Raw genomic sequence first — 12,143 nt, forward strand, 5'->3', positions numbered from 1 at the left:
TGTACGAAACCAAGTGCAGCAGTGTTACAGCATCGCTTTTGCTGCTTTGCTCTCTGTTTGAAACCAATAGGTGAGGGGAAGCTGCAGGTCACCCCCAGCCCTTCCAATTTGCTGCAACCCAGCAGAAGGCAGGTAGTCTGCAAAACTGGTGCACTGGCAGGGGCTGTGATAAGGAGAGGAGAGCAGGCTCTGGCAGCTCAGGGAAAGGAAATGACTGGAGTTGAGGATTGACTTTAACTGCTCTGCCTGCTGTGCCGTCTCTGGCTGTGAACAGCAGCGGTCACCTCTGCCTGGGGAGACACAGAAACCTGTGTGCGCAGAGTGAGTCTCCATAGTGTTCAGGGCCAGAGGAAAGGGCTGGTGTAAGGGGGTTGTGTTGAGGAAGAAGTTGGGAGAGGAAGGTCACGGGTATATCTGGCATGGCCTGTGTCCTGGTTTCAGCTGGGATAGAGTTAAATTTTCTTTTTAGTAGCTGGTACAGTGCTGTGTTTTGTATTTAGTGTGAGAATAATGTTGGTAACACACTGATATTTTAGTTGTTACTAAGCAGTGCTTATCCTAAGTTAAGGATTTTCAGTTTCCCATGCTCTGACAGCAAGCAGGTGTACAAGAAGCTGGGAGGGAGCATGGCCAGGACAGCTGACCTGAACTAGTCAAAGGGATATTCCATACCACAGAATGTCATGCTCACTATATGACCTGGGGGGAGTTGGCTGGGAGGGGCTGATCACTGTTTGGGCATCAGTCAGTGGGTGGTGAGCAATTGCATTGTGCATCACTTGTCTTTTCTTCGGTCTTATTTTTTTGTCCTCTTTTTTTTTTTGTATTCCTTTTCATTACTATTTTATTTTACTTCAGTTATTAAATAGTTCTTAGCCCATGAGTTCTACTTTCCCCCATGCCCCCCCCCCATTTCTCTTGTCCATTGCAGTGGGGCTGGGGGAAGCGAGTGAGTGGCTGTGTGGTGCTTAGTTGCTGGCTGGGCTTAAACCACAGCAGCCTGTCATCCTTGCTTCTACTGTTGTAAGAAGAGACTGCACCTCACCTGGGATGGGAATACTTTAATGGTCTGAAAGGGAAATGTGAACTCCCTTCTTCAGCACTCAACTCCCAGTTTGGAGTTCAGAAATATGCTCCCTTAGCATATATTCCTCTTATGTAGTTTGCAAGACTTAGCAGGGATGTCAAGCTTGAATTTGGATGGTAGCTCAGAAAGAATAAATCACAGAACAGGAAGATAATAGAGGGTATACGGATGCATGTCCCAGCTCATGGCTTGGGTTAGCAACAGTTTTTCTTTCCACTGACTGTATCTATACCATAGTATTTGATTAGCACTGACCAGCTCAATCTACCAGACACCTGCCAAGGATGGGTTTGAATGAACTGAGGGTAGGAAGCAACGCTAGAGATTATGGTTCAAGCTGCAAAGAGTTGGGAGCATCAGGAAGAGTAGAGAAGACTGCAGAGTAAGAAGACAGTAACAACATAGGTGAGTTCTAGCATAAAGCAAGCCCTTCAAAATGGAGGTGTGAATTGGATACAGGGGCAAGGGGATGACTGAGAGATTTGCTGCAGAAGGATATAGTCTGTTCCTGGGGAAGAGTAATTTCCAGGAGGTATGGTATGGGTGAGTGGTTGAGAAGGCATCTCCCTTGCTCTTTTTCCAGGTACAGATGAGTACTGAATATGAGAAAGTTCTTAAAAGATGCATCATCGACAAGGTTTTTTTTGTTTTGTTTTGTTTTTTTAAGGTGACAGATTTAGAAATTGGCCTCTTCAACCATCCTGTTCAGAGTAAAACCCTTTCAAAAATTGACTTGCATCTAACTGACAGTATCTTGTTTAAGCACAGTTGGGGAAGGAAGGGCTTGGCTCTGAGTTTTAGTTTATCCAATTGGAATAAAGATACGTGCTTACCAGTCTCTGAAACGTGACTTGTTAGCTAAGATCTCCTCAAGTTTCTTCTCTGTGTAAATACTGATAACAAGTTCTGTTTTGCAGTTTGTGTTGTACCATGACTTCAGTGATATCTGTGGCCCAGGAGCCAGGATGGTGGTGAGTTCAATCCTATTAGGCACCATTCACCTCAGGCGATTCTCTTGTTCTCTCTTTGTGCCAGCTCCCCAGCTGTATTTGAAAAAATCAAGAGATAAAAGGTCTGACTGGAAACCAAGGACTGCATCAGAGCAGAGCTTGACTGAGTAAACAAATTCTATAAAGAAAAATAAATCTACTGTCTCTTTCCATTTATATCCTTGCTAAGTAATCCCAGAAGACTAAATCTTTGAACTTCAAAAAGTTCTAATGTATAATCTGGACATTTTAGTGTATTATAGCCATATATAAATTTTCCTTCAGAATAATCAGTCCCTGTATTTAGGATTCATGTATCCTAAAACACAAGGATTCATGTATCCTAAAACACACACTGTATGCTGTTCAGCAGTGTTGTTTTACATGGTGTTCTGTGAATGGTGTTTTGCAGGCAAATAAAGCAGAGATGGCACAGTAAAGTAAATCAAAGAGAAAATAAAAATGACAACAGATGAACATAAGGTCATCAAAACCAAGTTGTGTAGAGGGAAAGGGATGGGTCACAGGAAAGTCTGTACTTAATACTCTGTGTGCAGATATATATTGCACAGGAACACATTCACCATTTTGCCTTTTCAGCCATCTTTGAGTTTTAATCGTCTGAAGTCTACATGATTCAATGCTGTGACACTGGGTAGCATTTCAGAAACTTGTGGTGTTTGAATCTGTGGTCTTCTCTCCAAACACAGGCATTTCAGAAAGCATCAGCCTAAGATGCAGTTTTCCCCTCAAGTTGCTGGTATTTGTGAATCTCCCATAGTTACTACCTGATACTTGCAGCAATTTTTTTGCACCTATGCCAAGCTATGAACTGCATCATGCTCCATTTTAACTTCTCCCTTTTAACTTCACTATTTCTCTAACACTTTCCTGAACCCACAAATTTAAGAGGGAAGAAGCAGATCTCTCTAGGATGGTGCATGCGCTGGCATTCATGCTGGATTGTTAGATAATGCAGTTATCGGAGGTTGCTCATTCAACCAGTCAGATTTGCATAGGGAGGGGAAGATGCGCCTTGAACCCTGGGCTGACTTCAGGAGCATCTCTGCCTTGCTCCCAAGGATGAGTCAGGGAGTCCTCACCTCGGGCAGCGTGGTTTGCTCGGTGACATTTCTCTCCCTTAGACCAGTCCTTTTGGAAGGGCTCATCTAACGCAGGCAGCCCACGCAGCTTTGGTGTTCTGCAGCTGGGCAGTTGGAGCACAGCACCTGCTGATGGGGTCAGGAGGAGGTTTCTGTGCAGAGTGTGTCAGCGGCCACAGAAACAAGGAATACAGGTCAACACTATGGAGAGTTGTGAGGAAAGGCAACATCTTGGTAGCCCATATCTGGGAGCGTTTATAGGCAACTGGAGAAGAAACATCAAACACCTCTCCCTGCATGCCCTTGGGCAGCACATGGCTACATGGGCAAGAGGAGGAGAAGCTGTGGGTAAGGCAGGCCGCGTACGTGACATGAAGGCATGTGAAAGCTGCGAGAATCCATGTTGTGTTAGTCTTACCTGCTAGCAGTAAAAGGGGCTTTTCAATAAGAGAGGTATTTCTTACTTGAGAAGACTAAGCAGGGATTCTTGTCAACAGCATCTTCAGAAACAAGCACAAACTTTCTAGTCCAGCAGGGATCTTTGAAATCTTAGCTAGTCAGCATGTTAAGAGGAAACATCGACAAAATGCCTTTGGAGCAGGAGCTGAACTGAATGTGGAGTCCAGCGTGGAAAGTGTTGAGAGAGATCTTGCCTTCCTCCTCTCGGTGAGCAACTGCAGCTCCTGGCGTAGCACACCAGGGAGCCTTGCTGGGGCAGGGCAAGACTCCACGTGGTACAGACCCTAATAAATTTTTTTTTTTTTTGTAAGATGAAGATTCTACAGAGAGACAGCAGGGTTATACCCTCTGAGAATTTTGTGTCTCTATGTCAGGGTTAGCCTGTTAAAGCACAAGTGCTGTAAATCATGCTGTGGTAACATGGGGCAGATGAGTAGGCATGGCAAGCTCCCATCAGTAGCTGTCAGCACCAGGAGCACCTGTGGCATGAGATTGCTGCTCCTCACTGTGCTGCTCCCTTTGTAGTCTCTAGTTTTCTCTCCTGGGCTGCTGCTGGAGGAGACATTCCACTCTGGGCTGGCACAGGAAAGTCTCATAGCTATAGGCATTGGTTTTTTGCCCTGTGCAAGCAAGTGTAGTGCCAAGCACCTGCAGATTCTTGACTTAATTTACAAGTTTTATGGTTAAAGCTGAAATTGTTGCTGGTCCTTGCTTACTATGGAGTCTAGTAAATAGTACAGGAACAGGGCCTGCCCTGGGGTGACAGATGGACAGATAGAGGTTCAATGGCCAGAAACTTCCTAAGGATCAAAAAATATTTTAAAGAAACTGGAGAAATGATACAGACTGTTTCTGTCAGTCCTGCAGGAGTTGGTCTTGAGTGACTATGAATGTTGTATCTGTTCTTCACAGAAAGTTTTTTTTCTTTTTAGTGGAGCAGAGTACACCACTGCCAGCTCTTAAATGACATTGTTTTTCAAAGGCATTTGATAGAGGGTGGGGGTTTGGTTGGTTTGGGTTTTTTTTTTGTTGTTGGGAGTGATGGTCATGGCGGTGGTTTGCTGCCTTTTTTTTTTTTTTTTTTTTTTTAAGAGAACAAGGTTTGCATTTTGGCCCTTGGATCTTCCCTTTACAGGTACATTAGCTGTAATAGCTGGGACACCAGGGCTAATGTTGAGTTGAAGCAGGATTTCTCTGTAAGACAAGTTATTCGTGTTTAAGGCTCAGGTCATAGTTTATTTTTCCAGTTCTCAAATTTTTTCTTTATTTTTCTGAAAGTTATAATACAAATGGAAAGGGTATTACAAAAGTTAAGAAAATACAGGTCACAAACAAATACAGTAAGTTGTCTTTCATCTTAATAAAATTGCTGTACATGTTTTCTGTATCTCCATCATAAACTTATATTTGCTGGTAATTTCGCTTGAAATAGCGAGCACCCCAAATGAAGATGGCACCACAGGATAAAATAGCCAGGACAACCGCAATGATTCCTGCTGTGTTGATCCCACAGGAGAGCGAGATGGTGGCCAGCTGAGCCCCAGCTAGCGATTTGGGTTCAGAGCATCTTGTTCCTTCAGAGTCTTCAATTTTATCCAGATTCTGCTTGTACCAGGTGATTAAGCCAATATTGGAGCAGGTGCAGTCCAGAGGGTTATAACTTAAATTGATTCTGCATTGGCCAGCTAGGGACGCTAGCTTGTCACGTGGTACAATACGGATCCTGTTGTGGGCACAATTGAGATAGATGCTCTTGAGGTTTGAAAATGCATCTGTGCTGAATGCAATAAGTTTGTTGTGGCTCAGATCAACATGCCGTAACTTCCTGAGGCTGTGAAATGCTTTGCCACCTACTGCTGTCAGTTCACAGGATGATAAAATTAGCACCTCTAAATTGGATAGCTGCTGGAACAGTTTGTCCTTTGGCATGATCCCCGACTCAAAGTTATTTTGACTAAGGTCCAAGAGCATGAGATTTTCCAGGCCTTGAAAGAGATGCTGCATGCTAGTATTAATGTGGGAGGAGGAAAGATTCAGTACTTGCAAGAGATGCAAATTTCGGAAAGGACCCTGTGAAGCATTGATGTGAAGAGGAGTGGAAGCTAGGTCCAGCAGCTCCAGGTTAGGACTGTCCTTAATAAGCACGTCTTGGAGGTGGAGCTTTGTGTTATAGCTCAGATTCAGGTACTGAAGACTGCTCAAACCGCTCAGCGCTTCATTACAGCAGTCAAAGCTTTCAATATGATTCTTACTTAAATCAAGATGTTGAAGCTTTGCTAGCTTCTGCAAACAGCCAGAGCCCAGCTGCAGGACCTGCAAGTTGCCCTTGATGTGGAGGTGGGTGAGGGAGGGGAAGGCAGCAGAGCTGATGTTGCAGAGATGCTCAAAGGAGTTCGCGTTTAGAACTAACTCCACTAGCGAGCTCATGCCACTAATGCCAGGGGGCAACACGCTGATGTGGGTTTGAGTTAGGTCCAGCTTTCGGAGCCTGGTCAAGCACTGAAACGTGTCAGCATTTAGGTTTCTGAAGTGCCGTAGCTGCAGATAGAGGTCCTTGACAGAGGTATTACAGAGGCCTTGTAAAACATTCGGGCTTATGTAGGGCTCCTTTTCTACACCGTGAAATGTTCCCAGCCAAAGAACCTGAGCTGTGGAGTTCCGTATCCCTGTCAGGACCCCGGGGATGTCAGTGCAGCCCCCGAAGTCCAAACTGTAGAAATGAGACTGCAAAGCTCCAGGTTCAATGTATATAAAGTTATTGCCTTTAAAGATGAGAGTTATATTGCTGGTCTTCTGCAGAACATGGACATCTTCTGCTGTGACTGCTCTTATGTTGTTCATTTGAAAGTCAAGGTATTTGAGGTTTTGAGTGGGAAAGTTGGGAGGAAGCTGCAGTGAAGAGATGTGGTTGCTGCCCAAGATGAGGGTATCCAAGCTGTGCAGATTTGTCATTGGAATAAAGGATATACTGGTTATTCCTGTCTGTGTTAAGTCAAGCTGCTTCAGGGACCTTGGGCCAGCAAATGCTGTGTCAGACAGAAACAAGAGCAGGTTTCCAGTCAGCACAATTGTCTTCAGTTGCCTGTTGCTGTGAAAAGCACCGTCATACACCCAGTTGATCTGACACCTTCAGAAAGCAACAGAAACCAGCATCAGTGACCTGTCTCACAAAACTCTCCTGATATACGTGATAACACAAACTGCATTTCATATCGGTAAAAACTAATGATCAGTTGCCTTCACCAGGATAAAAGTGTCTGTCTTTTCCAGTAACACTTGCCTGGTACTTGTAAGTTCACAGTTAAATACAGGATCCTGGTGAGAAGAAAAACCTGGCCTGAAATGATGGGTATGAGGAGGCATTTGTGGAAGTCAGGGAGACATGAGGTTTTCAGTGTCCAGCTTAATAAAATGAAAATCTCTTTTTCTATAGAAAAACTTGGGCATTTCCAAGGACAAAACCTGTCTTTCTTTAGGTTTTAGGAACAATATCTTTATAGAAAAGTGAATTAAAAAATTGCTCTAGTGACTTTGCTGTCACTACTGTCTTAGCAGCAGTAGTATCTGGAAAATGCATATTTCACCCACTGTCTTGCAAATGATTGTCATCAGAGAAGAAGCCTAGATACTGCCCAAGAGGATCAACCTCTGCTTAGCAAAACACTTCACCACCTGTCTGCAAGTGCTAGTGGTGGTTTCCCTGTGACGGCAGGGAGATGCTGCTGTGGTGTGATCCAGTAAGCCTCCGACAGGGACAGGGGCTTTCACCAATGTGATGTGCAGAAGGGAGGATGCTCCTTCCATACCTTGTTAAGTCCAAGTAGAGGAGAGACTTCAACTCAGAGAAGGTTGAATTCTGGAGGGAAAGGAGCATGTTGAAGCTGAAGTCCAGGATTTCTGTTGTGACAGGTAGTTTTTCAGGAACCTCCCTCAGTCCTAAACCTTCACAGCTATAGCTTTTATTTACTGTAATCTGTGGAAAATACATAGTGAAACTGCAAGAAGTATGTACTGCAAATATAAATAGGAGGAAACTATGGCTCTTCAACAACAACAACAAAACCCAACCAAAAACCAACCAACAAACCAAAACCAAACAGAATTTCCAATTATTTAAAAAAGCAGCAGCCAGAACCCTAAGAAGCCTCAGTGCAGACTTGCAATGCACAGTCTTGGGGGTTTGTGGAGTGTGTTTTTTAAACAAATGCCTTGAATCTCTCTTGTACTAATTTGAAGCATGTCTCATCTGTAGTACTTATCAAGGTTAGCACATATGAGGATTGTTTACTCTTCCAGATGAACTATTAATCCCTAAGAAAGAATCCCCACAAGGTAGTTTTAAATTCTGAATTTCCTGAGTCTTGTAACAAAGCTTATTCTAAAAGAAGTCTTAAAAAAACCTTGCAGAGAGGAGGTTAAAAAGAGTAGGTCTGGGAGTGTTTCTAGGACGAACATGTCCAAATTAATTGGATCTGAACTGGAGTTACACACTGCAGTGAGAGGATGGCGGGAAGCCTTAGCTCAGACTAGATAGATATTATATCTGATATGCCGAGTCTTTACAATTTCTATGAAGGCTTTTCAGTTTAACTGAAAATAAATCGATTTCTTATATAGAGAAGTCTACTCTGTGGATACCAGGGAAATTCATTAAATGTGCCTGGCCTGCCTTTGCCTCGTGATTGCATGAAAGTCAGCCAGAGCCTGGGACCATGGCACACAGGGAAGTGCTGCCCTGAAATAGCCTGCTGTGCTGCTCCAGGTGGTGGCAATGCTCAGAGCATCGCACTTGTCCCAGCTGCCAAGCCGCAATGGGAAGCGTGGGCACAGCCAGCACAGTGTCAGCCTCCCCCTTGCCCATTCCTGCTCCCAAAGGGCAAGGGGACAGCCTGTCCCGGATGGTCACGGTCCCAGCCTGGTCCCCGGGGCCACGTGGGAGCGGCAGCTTTGGCAATATCCTGCCAGGAAGCTTGGAGACGTTCTGCTTGCAGGGAGGTAAATGCACGTGTCGCACAGTTGGCCGATCTGACTGGTTTAGTTGGATTCAAAGCTATCCTACTAGCCAGAAGAAAGCAAGCACAGGTGGCAGCGGGTTGTCGGGAGAGAAATGTACCGGAGGCTGGCATCCACAATGAGCTGGGGACGGTGCACGTGTGCGCCCTGTGGGGCGGAAACGTGTGGCCCACCGGGGCTTTGTTGAGGGGCATGTGCGTGGACCCTGGGGAACAGTGCATGGGGTTCAGGTCTTTCTGTTCATGTGGGACTGTGAGTATTTTAGACCAAACCATGTCTCTGCCTGTCTGTGGCTTAGGAGAGGCAGGTGGGCAGTGATGGCACTCGGTAGCCTCGCTGGAGGGGGAAGAAGAGCAGTATTTGCTGCAAGCCGCAAGCTGGGTACGGTGAACGCTTTCTTCCTTTCCTTTAAGCACAAATCCGGCAACCGGTGTGTGCCGGGGAGTGCCACAGCCCCACGCGGCTGCAGGCAGTGCAGCCCGGTGGGCAGGGGCAGAGGGAGGCGGGCAGCAGCATGGTGGAGCCGGGAGAGAGAAGTGGAAAGGGACTGTTGCAGCAAAATGCCCTGCGTGGGTGGGAAGCCTGGCTCCTCCGCTGCCCTGCTCCCCGGGCTCCCGGCTGGAGCTCAGCGCCATGTGGATGGCACCGGGGGTGGCAGCAGCAGGGAGGGCTGAGCCAGTGCTGCCCACAGCTCAGCCCCCCACGGGTGGGCACTCGGCACGACCCGGGGGACTGGAATCCAGCCCATTACCTGCTGTGACAACGTGTGGCTGTAGCACGGGGACTCAGGTCCAGCCTAGAAGCACCAAAATAATACAGTGCCAGTAACTATAGAAAAGGCAAAATACAGACTTAGAAAAGCTGATGCTTTCAGTACTGATAAGCAAAGAAGAACCTGTGGAGCTGGCTGCTGTGGCATGTGGTTTAGACAGATAAAAAAATATTTAGCTGTCACTATAAATGAGAACAATGCCTGTTTTACCATTGAAATAAAACAGTAAGTAAGCTCTCTCTATACACTTAGGGACATGGAGTGGCTCTCACAGGGAGCCAAGGAGAAACCATCCCCTGGGGGATCCCGCTGTACAGCTCTGGCTGCTCAGGGATTTGTACATTTAATTCAGTAAGGAATTTGCTATTGGCTCCAAATGTGCGCTGCGTAGAGCTGGGTTTCCATGGTGCTTCTTCCCTGAATCAAAATCCTTGCCTTTTTTTTCCTTGTCTCCAGAAAAGAAAAGAAGAAGAGAGAAGAAAAGGGAAAAAGAAAAGAGAGAAAAGAGAAATCTTATGGGTCAGCCTTTTCTCCTGCCTCTGGAAAAACCCTCATGTATTACTGCACAACAACCAAATGGCAAATAGAGACACCATCATCCCACCACTATGTACAAGATTCCTGTATGGAGAGTGCAGCACAAGAGGCAAAATCCTTTTATCTGTCTTCTGTCTAGCTTCGATATCTACTAAACACTCCTGTGAAACTTTCTTGTCCTTTGAGCTCTCTGGGAGGTGAAGTGCAGTGCTGGTTTGACAGGATCCTGAAGTCCCCAGCAGCGGTAGGAGAGAGTGTGAGGGTGCACACATGCGTGGGTGTGAGGAGGAGGAGGGACAGTGACTGATGTTGCTAAGCACATCTCAAGACACCTGCCTTACTTCTCTAATAACAGGCCTTCAGGTCCCCCTGAGAGAAGCCCCTTGGGAACTGAAAAGAGTCAGGTGTCAGCAGGCAAGTATTCACCAGAGACCATACGCAGGTCCCGTGTCTCGAGAGGGACTGGCGGCTGTCACTCACCTCCATGCACATTGTCTCTGCAGTGCTGGACGCTTCACAAATAACACAGGCGAGTGCTGTGAAAAGCAAAAGGTATAAACCACAGGCCATCACGGTGAGAGGTGGGCTGCTAAAATGGATGATCTTCTGCTATCTTCCCTTAATGAAAGCGAGACTGAGCAGCAAGGCTCAGACAAACTGGGCGAGTCGGCTAGAAAGCAGGTCAGGAGGAAAAGAAATGCTTGCTGGACCTCTCAGGCTCAATGTGAGAAAAACAGTAGTTTCAAAGTGAAAGAGGAACTTCCCTGCTTTAAATAGTCAAATTACTGTGCACTGATACTTTTCTGTGGCAGAACAGATTTTTTAAAAATGGAAACTGAGGGAAATTGGTCTTGATGCTCGTATAGAGTGAAATGCCTCCGCTAAGTACAGGGTAGTTCAGCGTGAAATAGGAGGTAGAGCAAGAAAAGGGCAGATGAGACTGCAGCGTCCCACCAAACGGGAATTTAATGCAAGGGGAAGTTTGAGTTGAACAAAATTTGATACATCACTTACAAAAGTCACAAGAACTTATGAAACAACTGAAATATAGGCACAGACCCTATGCCTATATTGCTGCAAAAAGGATTACAATGCTGAAACATGCTTCTCAATAGAAACAGTAAAGCTGAAAAGCAATAGTTCAGTCTGAAAATGAACTCTTTTCCTCTTGTATTTAGATTACAGGTAATGATCATTTTTCTGAAGAGGGATAATATTTCTAACGATCTTTAAGATAGGCACGTATGTGTGCGGTAGCTGCAGGCAGGAAGGGGATCCAAATGCCAGCAGGACAGGGTTGTCTGGTCCTCAGAGCCTGGGATGGGGCTGAGCGCTGGCTCTAGCCAGACATCTCAACCTGCCTTTTTTTGTCCTTTCTTAAATGGCTGAGTTATTAGATTGACAACTTTGTTTTCATCAGGCTTAAGTGGTACTCTTTCTTCACCGCCTAGTAGAGCAAGGCATGATGATAACATACTAGGTTCAGCAAATGTGCCCCAGCATGGTGGGGACAGGCCAGGTGGGCTGAACCAGGGAGCTGATCCAGCCCCAGTGACTTGATCAGTGAAGCTTCAGGGAATCAAGATGCCATCTAGAGAGTATCAAGCTTGACACCTGTGAAGATGGAGATATATGGGCTTCTCTGGCACCAAGGGCATGCACGAAGTCAGCAGCTTCGGCTCTGCAATAGTGTATGAATGCCACGGCTGCACTGGTAGCTGGAGATGATGTGTCTGTCGGCTTTTACCTGAGCTGTGCTGTGCTCATCCCTCCAGGCAGCTGGGGAGAGGGGAGCCGTCAACGTGGCAGGAGCAAAGCTTAAAATCCAGTGCAGGGCTCAATCCCTTTTGCATCTTTGCCTAAATCTCTTGGGTGGGCTGTTGGGGCTGGTGGGCACAGAAAGGCCACGGCACCAGTGCCCTGCTGCTGTATTTGTCTGCTGCTAGGATGCTTCTGTACCAGTCTGATTTAGTTGGGTTTTTCCTCCTCCTTAATTTACAAAATACAGAAGCAAATAACTTACCTGAATGACAACCTGAAAAGCTCACTCCACATCTCACTAACAGCTCTTCCTCTTTCCCAGCCAGCTCTGCATTTGCTGGAAATCCTGCTCACTCTGCAGCAGGTAGCGAAAAGTTCAGAGGAATTTGTTTGGGATGTTTGCTCCTTGTTCATTTGCCATT

At 46.0% G+C, this 12,143-nt stretch overlaps 1 protein-coding gene across 1 annotated transcript; it reads right to left on the reverse strand.

The window, feature by feature from the left end:
- Window positions 1-4,853: 4,853 nt before the first annotated feature.
- CD180 (CD180 molecule) lies at window positions 4,854-11,178 on the reverse strand. Its single transcript, XM_009913351.2, has 3 exons — window positions 10,441-11,178; window positions 7,445-7,611; window positions 4,854-6,765 (listed from the first exon to the last, which is right to left on the reverse strand). The coding sequence occupies exons 1-3, from the start codon at window positions 10,528-10,530 to the stop codon at window positions 5,040-5,042; spliced, it is 1,983 nt and encodes a 660-aa protein (XP_009911653.2). The 5' UTR covers window positions 10,531-11,178; the 3' UTR covers window positions 4,854-5,039.
- Between the last annotated feature and the right edge of the window lie 965 nt (window positions 11,179-12,143).

This window comes from Haliaeetus albicilla, chromosome Z (assembly GCF_947461875.1).
Source record: "Haliaeetus albicilla chromosome Z, bHalAlb1.1, whole genome shotgun sequence".
Classification (NCBI taxonomy): Eukaryota; Metazoa; Chordata; class Aves; order Accipitriformes; family Accipitridae; genus Haliaeetus; species Haliaeetus albicilla.